At 39.9% G+C, this 21,799-nt stretch overlaps 1 protein-coding gene across 2 annotated transcripts in view; it reads right to left on the bottom strand.

Moving 5' to 3' along the window:
* Positions 1 to 9,584: 9,584 nt before the first annotated feature.
* The window catches only part of LOC124148700 (ras-related protein Ral-A-like), a 76,064-nt gene continuing 63,849 nt past the window's right edge, over positions 9,585 to 21,799 (bottom strand). Inside the window, exons 5-6 of one of the 2 annotated variants that reach the window (XM_046519936.2) lie at positions 21,361 to 21,544; positions 9,585 to 15,930 (exon numbers count right to left, since the gene is read on the bottom strand). In XM_046519936.2, coding sequence (XP_046375892.1) covers positions 21,389 to 21,544 — 156 coding nt within the window. In that variant the 3' untranslated portion in view covers positions 9,585 to 15,930; positions 21,361 to 21,388. The remainder of the gene's footprint in view (positions 15,931 to 21,360; positions 21,545 to 21,799) is intronic. The other variant, XM_046519937.2, reaches the window with a different exon arrangement.

Raw genomic sequence — 21,799 nt, 5'->3', positions numbered from 1 at the left:
ACAAATAATACAAACACTGAGTGAGTATAGTTTTACGCCGCTTTTAGCAATACTCCAGCAATATCACGGCGGGGGACACCAGAAATGGGCTTCACACATTGTACACATGTCGGGATTCGAACCCGGGTCTTCGGCGTGACGAGCGAACGCTTTAACCACTGGGCTTCCCGACCGCTCCAATAATACAAACAAAAGCGGGAGGGTGAGGGGTGAGGTGGAATGGGATTTAACGTTGCGTCCAAGATTATTGCCCTTATATAGCGACGTGCATCTACGTGTGTGTATGTGTGTATGTGGCTGCTTGTACTAGTCCGGACTGATGCCTATTTATAGTGCTAGCACACTGAAATACCATGCTGCAGTTTAACATGAATACCCGACTCAGACACAGTATACTGACTCCGAGCCGACCAGTCCTTGTTTAAGCCCCTCAATGCCGAGCGCCAGACAGGGTAACAACAAGTACCATCTTTTAACGTCTTTTGGTATGACGCGGCCGGAGATCGAACCTCGGACATTCCGCTCTCCGGGCGGACGCTCTACCACTAGACCACGGAGGCGGTCTCGGGACAGTGAGAAAACATATGGTAGACTGCTTTGGTCAAGGTTGAAACACATGTTTCATTTGACATTATATATCCGTATTTGTGTCTATAAGTTAAAAGACAGAATTGTAAACCAAGCTAAATATTCAAGATTGGAAAATGGCATGTAGAAATCGGGAAATTAGAAACACTTGGCATGACGCACATCATCTCCATTGACAACAGATACGGCAGTAAATATGTGTCATGGGAAGTGCAATGCAGAATGTTTGAAGAATTTAAAGAAGAGTGGTGGACAGCAGTGGAATTAACGAACAGCAAACGTGGGACAGGTGGCAATAAATTGAGAACTTACTGCATCTTTAAGAATACTTACAGTGTTGAAGCATCTGTACGCTAAAGTCACCCTAGAAATCTAAGAAGCGCCCTGTAAAGGTTTAGATGTGGTGGAGCACCGCTAAGATTGATTGTTTGTTGTTTAACGCCGCACTCAGCAATGTTCCAGCTATATGACGGCGGTCTGTAAATAATCGAATCTGGACCAGACAATCAAGTGATTGATATCATGAGCATCGATCAACGCAATTGGATTCGATGACATGCATCAACCAAGTTAGCGAGCCTGACCACCCGATCCCGTTAGTCGCCTTTTACGACAAGCATAGTCGCCTTTTGCGGCAAGCATTGGTTGCTGAAGACCTATTCTACCCCGGATCTTCACGGGTCGCACCGCTACGAGTCGAGACCGGACGCTATACCAATACAATGGAGAGAACATGCCCGTCTCGTACGGATGCAATAGAAGATGAACGGCATGTTTTATTATATTGTCCACACTATGAAGGTCTTAGGTTTTATCTTATTTCCAAATGTCGTCACGTATGTTCTGATTTTGATAGTTTTAATGATCTACGGAAAGTAGGTATGATGCTGTCCAGCGCAGAATTGATTATTACAACTGCCAAGACCTGCAAGAATATGTTAACAACCAGATCGGATGCTCTACGCCATGTAGTACTATAGATCATTCTCTTTTGTGAATAGCCTGTCATTTTTATCGTGTGTAATACATGTGAAAATGTATGTATTTTTTACCAATGTCATATGGTCTCTCATAGCTCCGCAGGGAGTGGCTCGTTATTTCATATGCTTTTTTTACTAAGATATTTGTAAAAAGTTTATTTCCAATGTATTATTAATGTAACGAGGTGAGACTCAAATAAAGTATCTGTCTTTCATGAGATTGCTGTGAGTATTTTATATGAGATTGCTGTGAGCGTCCTGTATGCTTACCTGTTTGTATGCTTTGAGCGGGATTTTAATGCGGATGTGGGTGTGGGTGTATGGGTGCGGGTGCGGGTGTGGGTGTGGGTGTTGGTGTGGGTGTATGGGTGCGGGTGTGGGTGTGGGTGTGGGTGTGGGTGTGGGTGTGGGTGAAGTAATATACAAAGTTATAACTAATTTTTCTTTTCTTTTTTCTTTTTTATATTTTAAATGTACCATTATGTAATTAGTGTCACGTAGGCCAACTGGCCGGGTGCTGTTTTTTTAATGAAATGTTTATATGTCCATATATTTTGTACTGCAGCATGTGACACTCTAATAAAACAATTTTCTTCTTCTTCTTCGTCTTCTTCTTCTCTAAATATCTCGGTGAACGATTACAAAGCTTGAATAAGCACCCTTGTCTGTGCTATGACAACAGGTACAAAATGCATTTGTTGCAAACGACTAGAGCGTGTCCGCGCCGGAAGTTATTAGAGTGTTTCTGTTAGAGGATGGATGGATGGTTGGATGGGTCAGGGGTCTAATTGGGGAAACACAAGCCGGCTTCAGGAAAAACCATTCGACTATTGATCACACATACGTCCTCAAGTCCCTTATCGATATCTATCAATCATCTGGTAAAAAGTTATTTTGTGCTTTCATTGATTTTAGAAAAGCTTTCGACACAGTATGGAGATCTGGGTTATGGCTTAAAATGATTAAAGTGATATTAGTGGGAAATGTTTTAGGTTAATTTACAACATCTATCAGAATATTAAGTCGTGTGTCATGTATGACATCTGCCGGAGTTCGCCAAGGTGAAAATCTGTCTCCTTTTCTGTTTGTGCTTTATATTAACGCTTTGGAATGCTTTCTGAGAAAAAATGAGGTCAAGGGTTTGGATTTTGTTAATAATTTTATCGAGGTGAGGTGAGGTGAAATGGGGTTTAACGTCGCGTCCAAGATTATTGCACTTATATAGCGACGTGCATGCACGTGTATGTGTGTGGCTGCTTGTACTAGTCCAGACTGATGCCGATTTTTAGTGCTAGCACACTGAGATACCATGCCGCAGTTTAACATGAATACTCCACTCAGACACAGTATACTGACTCTGAGCCGACCAGTCCTTGTTTTAGCCCTCTAATGCCGAGCGCAAGACAGGGTAACAACAAGTACCATCTTTTAACGTCTTTTGGTATGACGCGGGTGGGGATCGAACCCCGGACCTTCCGCTCTACCACTAGACCACGGAGGCGGTCCAATTATATCGAGAGTCATCTTGGTGTTCTTATGAAGTTATTCCTGCTCCTTTACGCAGATGGCACCGTTTTACTGTCGGAGACTGCTGCAGACTTAGAGAAAGCTTTAAATTCTTTTGGAATGTATTGTGAAGCACGGAAGCTAAAAGTCAATATAAATAAAACAAAGGTTGTGATATTTTCAAAAGGATGCGTGAGGAAAAGACTTAAGCCTACACTGCAAGGTTGTGAGATTGAGATTGTTAAACAGTATCTCTACTTGGGTGTATTATTTTCAGGCAATGGAAGGTTTTGTAACGCTATCAAGTCACTCAGTGACCAAGCAAGTAGAGCATGTTTGCAGCTTTTAAACTCATTCGACAACTAGAAATCCGGGTTGATTGTCAGCTGAAGTTGTTTGATAACTTAATCCTACCAATATTGTTGTATGGCTCTGAAGTTTGGGGCTTTGAAAGATGAGGTATCCCAGAGAGAGTACTTTTAAGATATTGTAAATATATCCTTAACGTTAAGCAGACAACTCCAGATTATATGGTTTTTGGCGAACGTGGTAGACATCCAATTACTATAACAGTTAAAATTAGAATATTATCGTACAGGTGTAAATTAATTACTACAAGGAACCTCTCCCCCACACTTTATGTTCTGTTATGCTGTCGATGACGAATAACAGTGACAACGTCTCCTTTCCGCTAATACATATGGCAAAGGAAATCCTGCAAGAAGCCGGTTTGTATTAATTATGATCATTACAGACTATACCAAATACATTATGGGTAAAAGAACACGTTAAGCTCGTTTTACTGGACCAGTTTAAACAATACTGGAGTATGTCTATTAGAACTTCTTCAAAAGTGGATACTTATTTACTATTTAAACATGATCTCGTTTTAGAACCATATTTATTATCACTTCCCTATTATCTCCGCACTTGGCTAAATCGGTAAAGAACAACAAATCACAGGCTAGCAATTGAACCGGAGTGAGTGAGATAGTATGGTTTTACGCCGCTTTTAGCAATATTCCAGCAATATCACGGCGGGGGACACCAGAAATGGGCTTCACACATTGTACCCATGTCGGGAATCGAACCCGGGTCTTCGGCGTGACGAGCGAACGCTTTAACCACTAGGCTACCCGACCGCCCAATTGAAACTGGAAGATGGAATAATGTACATAGAAATGACAGACTGTACTCACTTTGTAACACTGCAATCGGGGGTGAACTTCATTTTGTACAATGCTGTAATGAATTATAGGATCTCCGGAAATCTTTATTACCCAACTATTTTTGTCAATATCTACTATAGACAAATTTACCTTTCTCATGAATTGTCAATATCAGCCCTTACTTATAAAGTTTTGTAAATATATCAAAAGTGGATTGTCCATACAGAAATAAATGCGAGATATTTTTTTATTATGATGAATGTGTGTATATTTATTAATGATGTTGATTGTTATCTCAATGTGTTCCAGTTAAAATGTACATATTCGCTTCCACATGTATGTATTGCCATTAAAAGCAAAATTAGCGGACCAAGAGGTGCAAAATAAAGAGGTTTAATGTGTCAGTGTCAGTGACAAATTTCCTGGATCAAAATGATCACAACAAGGACATGCAAACCTTTAGTCGGGAAACACGTTCGATTCGGAAAAACGCACCCAGTGCATCAACAAAAGGGCCATGGAGCTGCACGCACTCCTAGTAACGGTATTAAAGTGTTTTTGACTGTCTGGCATCTGCGTCAATCGAACAGTGACAGTTCAACAACATGCCAAGAAGTGCAAAGAAACAACGTCATAGGCCGCTTGCAGGCAAGGGAATCCCGATCAGCTGTAGCCAAGGTTTTCAATGTTGCGCCCAGCACCATCACAAGGCTATCGGATCGGTTTCAACAGCATAGGTCAACACGTGATCGGCGAAGATCGGGTCGACCAAGAGTAACCACCCTGCACAAGATCGCTACATCCGACTGCGCCACCTATGTGAAAGGACGACCACAGCCATCTCAACCGCATCCCAAATACCGCGACGGCGCAGAATCTCCGACCAAACCGTACGAAATCGTTTAAGAGCAGCAGGTCTACGAGCAAGATTTCATGTTCGTCACGTCATATTGAGTCGACAACATCGTCAACAGCTACTGCATTGGTATCGTCAACACAGGGTATGGCCTCAACTGCGATGGAGATATGTCTGGTTCAGCGACGAATCAAGATTTCTCCTCCGTCGAGGGGATCGAAGAGCACGGGTCTACACACGTCGGGGAGAACGTTACGCCGAAAACTGCGTAGAGGAAGCGGACAGGTTTTGTGGGGGTAGCGTTATGATGTGGGCGGCTATCTCTCATCATGGCAGGACAGGTTTGGTCCATATCCAGGGCAATCTCTTAGCGCTTAGTCGGTCGTAACTCCCATTCTTTAACACTGACTTACGACAGTCGTAGCGCTAAGATCGCTTTGTGGAACGGGTCCCAGGAATAGCGAGTTTAAAATGGCGCGATCTTCGAGTAACTTTCACTGTTGTGTCCCGCAATGTTCAAGCGATTCGCGCAACGAAGCCAATATCAGCTTTCACGCTTTCCCCAAGGCAGACGATCAGCGGAGGAAATGGATTATATCCATTCGAAGAGACGAGGGTCCGATACCTTTGACAGTGACCTGCCTTGTCCTTGACCTTCGATTATGTAAATCATCACGGAAGTGTTTTTATTGTCCAAGCCTACAAACGTGAAAGTTGTGGAACGAACTGAATACTGATAAATGTGTACATAAATATAAATTTAAAACATATCTCCAACTATCAAAATATTCGCTAAATGTTTTGAAGACATATTATCTACCAACTTTGATGATGAATAGTTTCTGTAGATTAAACAGGCCTATTTTACAATAATATCCATTGCGAATGGTATGCACATAGCTCTCACTGTTGTACATAAAACCTTTCTAGAGGTGGCAGGCCCCCCAAACCCCCTGTTATTTTAGCGAGGCTACAAAAATGACGTCTGAAAAACTTAGAAACCGTTACTAAGGAATAGATCCGGGGTAGAATAGGTCTTCAGCAACCCATGCTTGCCGTAAAAGGTGACTATGCTTGTCGTAAGAGGCGACTAACGGGATCGGTTGGTCAGGCTCGCTGACTTGGTTGATGCATGTCATCGATCCCATGTGCGTGGATCGATGCTCATGATATCAATCACTGGATTGTCTGGTCCAGATTCGATTATTTTCAGACCGCCGTCATATAGCTGTAATATTGCTGAGTGCGGCGTTACAAGAAACAACCAACCAACAATATCTGAATATAGCTAACAGCCTCAAATAATTCATAACGTCAACACCATACAGAACAATATTACTATAATAATCACGGATGTTAACTGATGAGGTGAGGTGAGGTGAAATGGGGTTTAACGTCGCGTCCAAGATTATTGCACTTATATAGCTACGTGCATGCACGTGTATGTGTGTGTGTGGCTGCTTAAACTAGTCTGGACTGATGCCGATTTATAGTGCTAGCACACTGAGATACCATGCCGCAGTTTAACATGAATACCCCACTCAGACACAGTATACTGACTCTGAGCCGACCAGTCTTTGTTTTACCCCCTTAATGCCGAGCGCCAGACAGGGTAACAACAATTACCATCTTTTAACGTCTTTTGGTATGACGCGGCCGGGGATCGGACGCCGGACCTTCCGATCTCGGGGCGGACGCTCTACCACAAGACCACGGAGGCGGCATTGCCGTAAAAGGCGACTATGCGTGTCGTAAGAGGCGACTAACGGGATCGGTTGGTCAGGCTCGCTGACTTTGTTGATGCATGTCATCGATCCCAAGTGCGTGGATCGATGCTCATGATATCAATCACTGGATTGTCTGGTCCAGATTCGATTATTTTCAGACCGCCGTCATATAGCTGGAATATTGCTGAGTGCGGCGTTAAAAGAAACAACCAACCAACAATATCTGAATATAGCTAACAGCCTCAAATAATCCATAACGTCAACACCACACAGAACAATATTCCTATAATTATCACGGATGTTAACTCTGCCTGAAGAAGCGAAACCGAAACGGCAAAACAGGGCAATAAAATAGATATTGTCTTATGCTTATTATATCTACACTGCGTGTGGTAACTTCACACTATAACTATCCTTTGCATGCATCTTATTGAGGTATACATTACACGGAATACTTGAATACCCCTTTATGATCCTTAAGGTAAGCACCCCTTTATGATCCTTAAGGTAAGCACCCCTTTATGACCCTTAAGGTAAGCACCCCTTTATGATCCTTAAGGTAAGCACCCCTTTATGATCCTTAAGGTAAGCACCCCTTTATGACCCTTAAGGTAAGCACCCCTTTATGATCCTTAAGGTAAGCACCCCTTTATGACCCTTAAGGTAAGCACCCCTTTATGATCCTTAAGGTAAGCACCCCTTTATGACCCTTAAGGTAAGCACCCCTTTATGATCCTTAAGGTCAGCACCCCTTTATGATCCTTAAGGTAAGCACCCCTTTATGATCCTTAAGGTAAGCACCCCTTTATGATCCTTAAGGAGGGCACTCCTTTATGATCCTTAAGGTAAGCACCCCTTTATGATCCTTAAGGTAAGCACCCCTTTATGATCCTTAAGGTAAGCACTCCTTTATAAACATTAACGTAGGCACTCTTTTATGTTCGTTAAGGTAAGCACTCCAATATTATCATTAACGTAAGCATCCCTTTATGATCCTTAAGGTAAACACCCCTATATTATCATTAACGTAAGCACTCCTTTATTATTCTTATGGTAAGCACACCTGTATGATCCTTATGGTAAGCACACCTGTATGATCCTTAAGGTAAGCACCCCTATATTATCATTAACGTAAGCACTCCTTTATTATCCTTAAGGTAAGCACCCCTATATTATCATTAACGTAAGCACTCCTTTATGATCCTTAAGGTAAGCACTCCTTTATGATCCTTAAGGTAAGCACCCCTTCATGATCCTTAAGGTAAGCACCCCTATATTATCAATAACGTAAGCACTCCTTTATTATTCTTATGGTAAGCACACCTGTATGATCCTTAAGGTAAGCACCCTTTTATGATCCTTAAGGTAAGCACACCTTTATGATCCTTAAGGTAAGCACCCCTATATTATCATTAACGTAAGCACTCCTTTATGATCCTTAAGGTAAGCATTCCTTTATGATCCTTAAGGTAAGCACACCTGTATGATCCTTAAGGTAAGCACCCCTTTATGATCCTTAAGGTAAGCACACCTGTATGATCCTTAAGGTAAGCACCCCTTTATGATCCTTAAGGTAAGCACTCCTTTATTATTCTTGTGGTAAGCACACCTGTATGATCCTTAAGGTAAGCACCCCTTTCTGGTCCTTGGGTAAGCAGTCCTTTATGATCCTTAAGGTAAGCACTCCTTTATGATCCTTAAGGTAAGCACCCCTTTCTGGTCCTTGGGTAAGCAGTCCTTTATTATCCTTAAGGTAAGCACTCCTTTATGATCCTTAAGGTAAACCTCCTTTATGATCCTTAAGGTAAGCACCCCTTTCTGATCCTTGGGTAAGCACTCCTTCATGATCCTTACGGTAAGCACAACTTTCTGGTCCTTGGGTAAGCAGTCCTTTATGATCTTTAAAGTAAGCACTCATTAGGGTAAGCACCCCTTTCTGGTCCTTGTGTGAGCACTCCTTTATGATCCTTATAGTAAGCACTCCCTTACGTTAAGCACTTCTTTATGATCCTTACAGTAAGCACTCCCTTATGATCCTTACGTTAAGCACTCCTTTATGATCCTTACAGTAAGCACTCCTTTATGATCATAAGGGTAAGCAGCCCTTTAAGATCCTTAAGGTAAGCAGCCCTTTACGATCCTTGGGTATCCTGGTGCGGTGTGTGTTTTTTTTCCCACTTCAGTGAAACCCACACATGGTGCTCACAAACCTATGGATCATAACTGGAGCAAAAAGGATTCACAGATTTCTTGCATATCTGTGCAGCGAATTGACAACTGGGCCACTCGTGTCTCCCCCTATACTCATGGGGGTCGAACGAGGATAGGGTGGTCAGGCTGACTTGGTTGTGTTATTAATCAGCAGCCTGTATCTATCTGAGCATGAGCCAGTCAAACCAGTGGTTGAAAGCATGAGTAACTAACTTCTCAGTTTGCACACACACACTCAGACATTTTAACCAACCTTTCTTTATAAGTAAGCCCTCAAAAACACAAGTCTCTGTTCAGCCAGCAGAAAAGATGGGTACCTTGATGGGTAAAGTGACTCCACCTTCCAGCACCTGACAAGGCAGTTTTTGTTGTATACTCCCCATGGAGCTGAGAATGAAAATCGAGTGCATACTTTCCATTGACTGGGGTAATAATGTTAGCACCTTGAGCATGCACGGAGTGTATGGAGGCTAGCACAATATAGGTACACACATTAATTTTTATTATTATTATTAGTAGTATTATTAAAAAGAACACAACAAGCGTGAAAAAAGATGCAGTATTTAATGAAATTACTGGGCATTGACAAAGGCAATAATTGATACATGTTTAAATAGAAACAGTTTCAGTTGACAAACAAATGTTAAAAGTTGTATAAAACAAATGGCATAATTGACCAATTGTAACATCTAATCCCTCAAGGACACAGTGGCTCCTTGTCAACATGAAGTGTTGTGCTGTCTCTTCAAACTGAAATCCTTCCACAAAATACACTACACTGGCTATGGCTATTAATTATGAATACAACACTCACTGAACTCTTCAGTGAGAACAATCTAGTAGCACTTGACATAAAAAAATCATGCAATCTGGATTTGAATTTCAATTTGAAAAGACAATTTGCATACATATTCTGAACTGTGGTGTAATCACTCCAGACTGAGCAGAGGGTAAGTATTAACTAAATACAAAATGTCAATGCAAGTGAATAACCAGTCTTGACTACGCCGAAACAGATTCCAAGTGGCGTTTAGGGCAAAATAGCTGTGAAAAATATGAATTGACTGCTTTATTTAATGTTCCTATGAAATTCACATTTCACACTTCATATGAAGAGATATTCATGAAGTTACTAAAAAAGTACATGACGTTTTCGGGTCATCCTCAGCCATATCAGCCCCCCCCCCCCCCCCCCCCCCCCTCCCCCCCTCTCTAAACAGGTGGTCAGTGATGGGAGCAACAATCCAGTTGCTCCAGACCAAATGCGAAATCAGCCAGGGACGTCACTGCTGAGAATTGGTCGTTTCTGGTCACCCACATCTCACTATAGTTGACAATGTAAAGACAGTACCTGGATCTAATTCTTCCTCACAATCTCTACAGGGTGCGTTAGTCCACCATGTTTCAAATATCTAGCATCTCTCAATGAGTCAACTTGACTGGCAATATTAAAAGTCGGAATATTAGCATCCCATAATTGATACAAGGAGCAAGAGAGATGTTCTGTTCATACATGAAAAAAAATTTTTTATAAAAAAATAACTAATTAACTTGAATGACCTAAACTATCCAAAAAAATTGCCAAGACCCATGTTGATCTCAGCACCACGTACCATAAATACAGATAAATGTATGAGTATTCATTATAATTGTCATAGCGCAAAGAAAATGTGATTTGTAGAAGAAAATGTACAGAAAGGGAATTAAGCCACAATACATAATTAAATTTTCACCCCAATTCTTAAAAAACGTTGAAACATTTAATTTTGAATGTAATATTTTAACAAAAAAATAATCTAGGCATGTGTGTACATTAACTGTCAACGGATGTGCCTCGCATAAATGTTTGGTAGGACTACGCAAAAGGTGTATTTCACTCGGGAAAGGGAGGCGGGACACTGATTTTCTTCATCGGTAGGGACTTGGGACAATAAACAGATGTGAAGCGGGGTGTTCGGTACGGAGGCAGGTGAGGATGAAAATCTAATAATTAATTTATCATGGCCTAAACATGCACACTAACTGCTCACCAGTGCCAACACATCACAGACATGTTGGCTGAAACACTGAAGAGGGGGGTGATGCGAGTGTACACAAGCTGGAAGCCTAGTACACACAGCTCAACTATACAATTGGGGAGCATCATACAATTCATCTGTACACACTGAACTCATTGGATTAGCAAATAATGACAAAAGCAGATTAAAATGTTCAGTCATTCAGAATGATTTATCCCTAGATGAATAATTCGGAAATAATTTTATCAAGAAAATATTGAATTTACACCATCTCTTAGAGTTAATCCCTTAGTTGCTGTTTGGTAAGACCACACAAATTAAATGTCTGCTGTGTGTGAAAGACCTTGCAACCATGTTAAGTTCCTGTATCATATCAGTCAGAAAGCCTACTTATCAACCAATCCTTTATATGAGAATCTTACCAGTCAGCAGCAAGCTGACACTTTTACAACTGACTTATCTTAACAATTGGACCAGTCATAATACTAACTGTTGAAGGAGCTCCAGATTGACCATCTTCCCAAGGCAAGGGAGTTAACTGACTATAAAAGTCGAGTTTCCAGCCTTGCCGAACTAAGCTCTCAGTTACCTTGGGTCTGGTAGGACCATGGGTCTCATGCAGTGGTTTACAAATGCTTCAGCAGTTCATTCACTGACCCATCATACTCAACACCAGGGGTCCGGAAACCGTCATATGCGCCGGACATGTCCGATTGGGAATCTCAAATGTCCGGTTTAAAATATTGCTTACCGGACATTTGAGTCAACACTTAATGCCCTGGTTCAGAACCTCATGTTTAGGGAATGGTCTTCTATGAAGGCAGCAAGTACAAATTTCTATTATTTATATATTTTTAGGGAGTGAGGGCGTGAGTTGGGTTAACGCCGCTTTTAACATTATTCCAGTTATATCACGGCATGTCAGCTTAATGTGGGAGGAAAGCCCGAAGTGTTGCAGGTCTTGGATGTTTACCACTTCAGTGAAACCCACGAGCATGGGTATGGTGCTGACAAACCTAGAAACATAATCGGGCGAACCAGGATTCGAACCCACAATCATAGGTTTCTGGCATGCCCAGGGGACGCAACTCTGCACAGCAAATTTTAGTCGAAAGCTGACCGTCATATGATCAAATGGGACTGGTGATCTTTGAAAAGCACCTTGGAAAGTTTTGTATACGCTAGGCACATGTCAAATATGGTAACATTAGGTCAAACATGATAACATGAGAGTTTGTTTTTTAACACCAGTCATAGATTTATTTCTTGAAATATCTGGGCAAACCCTACTTCAATACTGATCTGTAAGATACATACCATCCTTCACTTCAGAATGTTTTCTACTTGCTGATAGGCCAACTACCAAGTCATATTATTCTCCTTGGAGAAACTACCTCCGGCCATGCTGAATGTACATCCCAATTTTCCTGTCTACATCCACATTGTACTGACGAACATTATGGCTCCAGGGGAGACAACTCCGAGCATCCCCCCCATGATACAGTTCTCAATGAACCACTTGCTTGTCACCCACGATTATCCAGTGTACCACATCTCCATTCTATGGTAAGTACCTTGGACCATTCACTACCGATTTGGGGGCGGTCGGGTAGCCTAGTGGTTAAAGCGTTAGCTCGTCACGCCAAAGACCTGGGTTCGATTCCCGACATGGGTACAATGCGTGAAGCCCATTTCTGGTGTCCCCTGCCGATATATTGATGGAATATTGCTAAAAAGCGGCGTAAGACCACTCACTCACTCACTACCGATTTGAAATGGCACGATGCTAATAATAGCAATCAAATCAAATCAGTCATGAGGAAAATAAATTCTGTGTGAAGTGTGAGATAGGAAAGATTTAGATATGACATCACTTCTGAGTGAACTATCATTTGGGATGGGTCCAGGGTATTATCATAATAGAACGGAGATAAAAAATCCTGGATAATCAAGGATGTCTGCTTGCGAACACAATCATCAAGTTCAAGTCCTATCAACAGCATGCTAACGGGAAGGTTTATACAAGTTTATACAAAGTGAGCACTGGTCTAAATACAATTGGTACAAGATGCTAGTCTATTGACTGTAGAGAAATTTACACCCGACTAATAAATAACATTTATGACAAGAATGCCAAATGTCCCACTGAATACCAGCAGATCATATTCCAAATCACAGTCACAACGGCCCATCTTAATGGTATCCAAATACCATTGACTTCCAATAAGACACGTTTCATCTTTTGAAAAAGGAACCTAGAGGGCAACAGTTAAGGTCATGTTGTCATCCATCCTCGCATCACGATATCAATCTTATGTCCTATTTGCCAGACCTGTGTTAGATAGTTTCATAGACTAAACATCAAAATGTAATATTATTACTTTGGGCAAGACCAACTTATTTCCTTGCCATATAATTTTTCTTGCTTATTTCTTTCCTCAAGATAGAAGAAGGAAACGTATAAACATTGAAATTATATTGTGAGGTTTGAATGGATGTTTAATTTCTGAATTAATCAAAGATTCAAGTTGAGTGTCATCTTCAGAGCTGTATCTTCCCGACGCAAGGGAGTTAACTGACTATTAAGTCCAGTTTCAACCCTTGCTGCACAGCGAATCGCGGCGCCTCAGACGACTGGGCCACCCGTGCCCCCCTTCAGACTTTTAACAACTAGCCTACCCTCAATATTCTTTATTAACTGAAGTTTGGCCCTGAATGACTCATTAAATATACCTCATTTGACAAATAAACAATGAACGAAAATGGCATGACTAATTTACTGTGTCCAAAGACATTGCTCAAAGATACCTTACTATCAGCGAAATACAACAATATATTTTAACAACTAGGTAATCTTTTTAAACAGATAAATACTCATATGATGCTGATTAAAAAAACTAGCTCTGCTCAAAACCAAAAATAATACGCTTTGAATTCTAGTAAACACTTGCTATTGACATAAAATGTGTTTTGGCTCTGTCGAACAGTAACAGAGATCGAGCGAGTTGAGAGATCATTCGTAAATCAACAGTGCTTTCAGAGGAAAATCACATGTATATTACTCAAAACAAGTTAAGGAACACCCATATGACAGCTTAACAATAGTCATATGAACACATTGTCTGTTTTTGTACTTCTTTTGAGCAGTATATAATCTTATCAATCAGATCATATTGATGCAGTGTTTGAAGTTAAGGGGGTTCTTGAGGTTGTCTGCTGTATTTGAACCTCGGGACCCCTAAATCTAAAACTTTTAAATTTCGGGTTATGACAAGGAACTCTTGACTTACCGTATTCGACGTAATTAGTGCCCTGCTCTAATAAGCACCCACAGCGATATTTGCTAACATATTGGCTTGTGAACAATTCAAAATAGCACCCTTCGATTGATCAATGTACACAATACTAATTTATTCGCGTATAATACGCACTCGTGTGTTATATGCACCCTTAATTATGGGCAATTAAATTCTGGAAAAATATATCTCTCGTATATAAACATTTCAGACTGTCAGCATAAACCACGAAATTTATCTTTCAACTATGTTTTTTTTTGACAAAATAATATTCTAATAAGAGTCCCCTAGTTCTAATTTTGAGAGCTCCCTGGGCGCTTATTACGTCAAACACGGTAATTGTGAACATTGTTGTAATTGTTTCACACAGAATCACCGACAAATATAGGAACCAATGCTGATGATAATGTGATAAGCCCGTATCACCTGTAACATGGATCTGACACTTTTGCCTTGATGCTCACAGACAACAAAAGAGATACATCTTACAAGTTTATATCAAAATATGAATTCAACAGTGGAGTCAACTCAATCTATTCAAAGTCAACTCGGACACAGTATTCTGAATGTTCCTTGTGACAGGACGTGGACATATGGTATTTTATTCAACACAATGAGGCTGTACATGCAACAAAATACCACGAAGCAGAAACAGGTGTCAGAATTTACTCCGCTCCATTACGAGAAAAAAAGTGTCATTTAGGTTCAAATCTCAAACTTTCATATATATTGTAATACAAGAATATTTGTACAATTACATTAACACATGGCATCAGGTTCTCAAAAAAGATTTTCAAAAAGGAATCTTCTGTGTTGAAGGATTTCAAAAGCCTTGTTGCAGTGACTGGCAACAGCTCTGCATGAAGAGTTACCTCCCTTATACTATAAGCAATACATTGCTTCCAATGCAAGCAGCACAATGATTCAACAAGTCGCGTACATTTGATATTGAAAAGTACACTTTTGGTCCTATCAAATATAATGAAGCATACAAAAGGTCCTTCAGACTTTCCACTTTACATTTCAATCTTTCTATTCATTACTCGGTAATTATCAACACACGAAAACAAATGTAACAATTTCAAACTTGAAAATATTCCGATCTTTACATTCAAATTTTGTTTAAAACATTATTAAAACATACAGGTTAGCACGAATCCTGACATGCTGTTTCCAATGTCCCCTCAGCATTTCTCTAATTATCAAAACACATCGTTGTTTCCAATCAAATGTTCAGAAACTGTTCCTGAAAAAGTGACGCTGTGTCTGTGAACAGATGCCTGGGTTAGGGACAGTCCTAGGACATACGCCAACTGTTGACGGCCATCCTAGGTCTTTCACTAACCCCAGGTCCAGAAGACTTGCCTGGACACAGTGTGGCTGATTTCCGAGCCCCTAGTTTGGGCGTTGATGTGGAGATGTCTTTTGCACAGTTGGGGAGAGTTATAACGAGGGGTGTTGGTTACAAAATTACACATTTCTTTTTGCGACTGTCTTTCTTTTTCTTCTGTTTGCCATTATTCTGTCGACTTGCTTCCATCTTCCGTGAGCGAATCTCCCTCATCAAATCGTAGAATACCTGAAACATAAAAAGCCATCATTAACAATTGAGAAGACTTAAAAACACCTCCTTCACCTAATATTCCCAAACCTCATGGTGGGGGACACCGCAATTGGGCTTCACACATTGTACCCATGTAGGGAACCAAACATGGTCTTCAAACTGACAATTATAGTCACAAACCCACAATCACAGAAGGCCACTACAGGCACAACAAAGACTGAATATTACTTGATATGTTCTGATAAAGGAATGAAATATGCACTATGTTGTTTGCTGTTTACGCCTCCCTCAGCAATATTCCAGCTATGTGACAGCGGTCGGGAAATAATTGAGTCTGGACCAGACAATCCAGTGATTGACATCATGAGCATCAATCTACACAATTTGGATACGATAACATTCATCAACAAAGTCAGTGAGCCTGACCTCCCGATCCCTTCAGTCGCCTCTTAAGACAAGCACGGGTTGCTGAAGACCTATTCTAACCTGGATCTTCACATGATTAAAGGTATGAGTGATGCAGAGATGCCCCTAAGGCAGGTTGCACGCCGGATTAACTGTGACCCGCGCCAAGCTGCTGAAGACTTTTTATCCCAGATCTTCACAGGTCAACATGTGTACAAGAATTGAAATCAATTGAAAGCTTTTCACCTATCATTGATCAAACTTGTTTCCAACTCAAGAAACGAGAACCACTTTCTAGGAAATTTACAAAGCACCTGCTTTTATTATGATTTTAAATTTTCAAAATGTCCTTTTTTGACATGTTAACAAGCAGATTTAATCAATTGTTTCAAACTTGAATTATACATCATATCAAATAAAATTTTCCCAACAATAGATATCAGACAATTACAATAGATCAGTGAATTAGTATCCTGTAATTATAGATAGTCAGGGATAATGGCACACTATATTTACTTTTGTATCACTAAAAGAAATCTGTACAAATTAAGTGAATCAAACATATATTTTATGCAGGTCCTACACATGAGCCAAAAAGCCAAAGTGCACCTACGATTCTGAGTTAACTATTTGTTTTCAACTTATATTTCTATTTCTGAGTATATTAAAAGCACTGGCCAAGACAAAACAGAAGTGCAATCTCTGACGGCTTAAAAACACCTACTGCCGTGACCATTACAATCAGGTCATGAGGAAAAGGCATCTTGCAACCTCTATTCTCAAAACTACAGAAACTACAAATGGTTTCATCAAAGACAATTTTCTCCAAAGACTTGAAATAATTACTTCATAAATCAACAGTCACAAAGACAATAAAAACAATTTGGAGCATTAGAAATTGGCACTAGTTCATGCCAAGCTGCCCAATACTTACTTAAGGTATCATAAGGACAAGTAGAAATTGGCCATTTTTAAGGGTTTTGCTTTATGTTATCATCATAAGGACTAGTGGACTAAAAATGTTAGTTTCTCCACTCATTTGATACAGCATTAATATTGCAGTAAGAGCATATAAATCACAATAATGACAGTGTATGGAGTATTTGACTATTACAGGACAGTTCATATATGCATTGCAGCTGCCTGTGACTTATTTATCAAGTGCAATGGGAGGTGTGTGACAAAGAAGGGTCAAATCCAGTGCCACTGGCGGGTAGTGTACTGATAGGCTGAGGGAATCTTGGAGGAACAGCTGGAGAGATTGAATACACTGATGGTAGCTTTCAGTCCATCCTACTGCTGGCAGCAGGACCACTCACAGATCGTCCAGCCTGACACGACGAGACCCAGGCAAGAAGGAAGGAAGCACATTATTGGTTATCTCCCCTTTCTGGGGCCAGTCCATCAATTCACACTACTGCCGATAGGGGAAGGGGAGTTTCAGTGCAAGCTTCAAGTGTATCCAGATGACAAACTGGTGATATTTCTTTTTATGAAGTGGGCACGAGTGGCCCAGTCGTCTAAGGCGCCACGATTCAGAGTTGCGTCCCCTGGGCACGCCAGAAACCTATGATTGTGGGTTCGAATCCCAGTTTGCCTCGATTATGTTCCTAGGTTTTTCAGCACCATACCGTGCTCGTGGGTTTCATCAAAGTGGTTAACGTCTGATACCTACATGACTTCAGGACTTCCTCCTACATTAAGCTGACACACCATGATATAACTGGAATAGGGTTAAAAACGGTGTTAAACCCAACTCACTCACTCTTTTTATGAAATCAATGAAAATATTCTGAATCAATGCTCCTTTTCTAAACTTACAATTCATTTCTGATGATTCAAATAGTTTTACAGATTATATATACATTCTCTTCTTAAAATCCGGTGCCAACTTCAAACTTATATCTACATATGGGAATAAATATAACTATAGATATACATAATGTACATTATAAATTATAGAGATATAACGTATTATTTTCATTCATTGTATATAAACATTTATAGCGTACACTTAGTGTAGATACTGTATCGATAAGTCACAATAGTTGTTTGTTTGTTTAACGCCGCACTCAGCAATATTCCAGCTATATGACAGCGGTCTGTAAATAATGGAGTCTGGACCAGACAATCCAGTGATTAACATCATGAGCATCCATCCCTGCAATTGGGATCGATGACAAGCATCAACCACCACAGTCTGACCACCCGATCCCGTTAGTCACCTTTTACTACAAGCATGGGTTGCTGAAGACCTATTCTAGCCCGGCTCTTCACGGGTCCACAATAGTTGCAGTAAAGCTTTAATGTCATATCTAGACATTGTCTTTAAGATTTTCTATCAATTAACATCTCAGAGATAATTTGCGTAACATATTTTGTTTTTTAAGAACAGGGTTCAAGATACTTAGTTTTATTATCATTTTGGCAGTTTAATAAACCCAGCGTTTGAAGAAGTAACAGTCTTTATGACTACAAAAGGAAGTGTTTTTCATATCTTGTTAATTTACATATTTTGCATATTCTCTGGTCGACAAGCATGTTCGTTTGTAGAGCATGTATTGTGCTTGGCACTTTTAAAAAATACCATACCAAATTCACATTTTAGCATAGAGGCATACAAGAAACCACTGTGTTAACAGTTTTGCATAAAAGTATAATTAATAACATATAACTTCTAAAAATGTATTTACTCAAATATACTTTTCAAACTATAGAAATAATGAAAGAATAAGCATTCCTGTCAGACTAACTATAGTAATATGAAATAACTGGCTGGTCCTTAACATATTTTGAGCAGTATATATATTCAGAAAAGACAAATTAACTTAAAAACAAAAACATCAATGGACCACTTTGATTGCCTCCAATGCCTACAATTACAGGGTAACATTTTTTAGGAGACAAATACCACGCAGTCAACACGCAATGGTCTCCCAAGATAAAAGTCAATTGAATTTGGACGGTTGTGCTTCCCAAATGAGCTCCAGAATCAACAAGCACAAAGGTGACGGTCAATTTGGTCAAATTTTCATGGAAAGTGTTAAGTCGGCTTCAAGGGAACCAGTGAACACAATAAACCAAGACACACGAGGATCGGGACTTGGATCGGCCCGGAAACGGCTTCCCTCACTGCAAGATGTGAAATGTTAGCTCAGGGTAATTGCTATCGACCACAAATAGACTATTTCCAACCTGGCAATCAATATGGCTGCCCTGATCTAGATCGAAGTTGAACTTATAATTCTGGTAGCAGGACAAAGATTAAAGGCTTCAGGCTTAAGAAGCACACTTAGGCTATTTTTTATCACAAGAAACACATCTTGTACTTATAGAACTTTTTTGCTTTGTATCGGTGACTACATACTCCTTCAAAACATTTGAAACTGTTAATCTTCTACCTGAATATTGTAACAACTAAAATTATTAAACTACACAAAAAGATTATTGAGAATAGTGAATGAGTATGGGTTTACACCCCTTTTAGCAACATTCCAGCAATATAACGGCGGTGGACACCAGAAATGGGCTTCACACATCGTACCCATGTGGGGAATCGAACACGGGACGAGAGAACACTTAAATCATTAGGCTACCCCACCGCCCCTTATTGAGAAAAGAATTTTACACTATTTAACCTACTATATTGTGAATTCTTTGGCAGGATGAAAGATTTTTTTTTTATTAAATCAGAATCACTAATTAAAAAGAAACATTTTTCGAAAATTATACAAAACTGTAGGGAAGATATTTTAACACACAAGTTTGAACTGGTCAAAATGGTAATGAGTGAGTGAGGTGGTTCATGCCGCTTTAAACAGTGTCTTTCAGGGCCTAGACATTTACCACTTCAGTGAGACACACAAGCATAGGGATCCCAAACTGGGCCAATTTGAGATTCAAACCAACAAATGTTGGATCCTGGAACACATAAGGGACACAACTCTTCACACCAAATTGTGGCAACCTTGATGATTGGGCTACCTGTGTCCACAAAATGGTTATGATATCTATCTAAGTTGCCATTTTCAGGCCTTCCATTGCAGAACTTCTAAAACATACCCTGAAAGATAGTTGAAACATACTACTCAGAAGAAGTTAAAGAACAACCAATTCTTTCTTTCTACAATTTGTCAAAGACCTGCATCACTCAGAGCTTTCCTCCACATCAAGTTGATACTCCATGATATAAATGGAAAGTTGTTCAAAGTGGTGTTAAACACAACCACTCACATTACGCTTAAACTGTCATAGTGTGCCAGATTAACTCTAGTCATAAGAAAAATGAAAAAAGAATCGGGTGTTTTTTAAAACTCTTGGGTACCATACATCAAATATGCATAATACCCTGTCATCTTCCTCCTCCCGAACAAGTCGAAAAGGAAACAACTCATACAACAAAACTAAAGAACTAAGTTTCCTTAAGAATTAATCTGACACAGCCAACTTTAACATGGCTGAGGAGCAAGAAACCACATCTCCAGCATACTGAAATGCCATTCCGCCTGCAAAAAAATAATGTAAAATATTCCATAAATATATTTCTTTTCCAAATGTGGATAATCAAATTAAAAAAACCTGAATCGGCAAGTCCTAATACCAGCTGAAAAACAAAGTGCTGTCTTATAGCATACATTTTGTTAGTGTGCAAGGTAAACCGGTGGGGGTGTTTTTAGTTAAACATGATTAAAGTTGTTAAGGAAAACCTGACACCAGTGGGAGTTATTACTGGCTAAGTCAGTTCTGTGGTTGGTATGGTAAGTGCTTCTATATCATCACTCTGTTTAGAACTTAAACAGTATTAGGTTCTCAAATAATTTCATATTCAAGGAGCTAAATTTGAACTTTTTCTGAATATGAAAAATAAAATACGTTATCTAATATTGTCCTTTTAATTCAATATGACTGTGATACCAAGTTACAATTTAACAGTTATTGAGAATGGTTCTGTAAGAAAAGAGTCACCGACTTCACCTACTTGTGAGGGGTATGCAGAATTTGGGATAGGGTGAGTTTAAGGGAAACCAAAACAGGAGTTACATGGCGTCGGTCCAAAAGTGGAACAGTGTTACATAAGAACACATTTCTTTTTCTTCTGTTTCTTAGTTTTCTTTTTGTCACCGGTCTTTTTCTCGGCCTTCTGTTTAGTAGGCCCAGAACTACTTTTACCAGATCGCTTTTCTTGTTTGAACTTGTTCATCGTGCGCAGTAGGTCATAAAACGTCTGGAAGAGAACTTTCACAATATATCTGCAAGCTGGATTAAAGGTTACACTGGAGATAAAACAAAAAAGCTGATCAATAATGATGAGAGACAATGCCAGTTTCCACCTTCAATGGGGACGAAGATTAGGAACTTGGCAGAAGTGGCAAGTCTGATTCAAGAAGTTCAAACACCACTCTTATTGCCAACTTCAAACTGTTGATGTACATCAAGCTAGCAGTTGATGATCATGCCTTAAATTGCAATATCCAAATTT

This window comes from Haliotis rufescens, unplaced genomic scaffold, assembly GCF_023055435.1.
Source record: "Haliotis rufescens isolate VD_foot unplaced genomic scaffold, xgHalRufe1.0.p SCAF_69, whole genome shotgun sequence".
NCBI lineage: Eukaryota > Metazoa > Mollusca > Gastropoda > Lepetellida > Haliotidae > Haliotis > Haliotis rufescens.
Note: the sequence above shows the minus strand (reverse complement) of the source record. Positions and strands in the feature narration are given on the sequence as shown.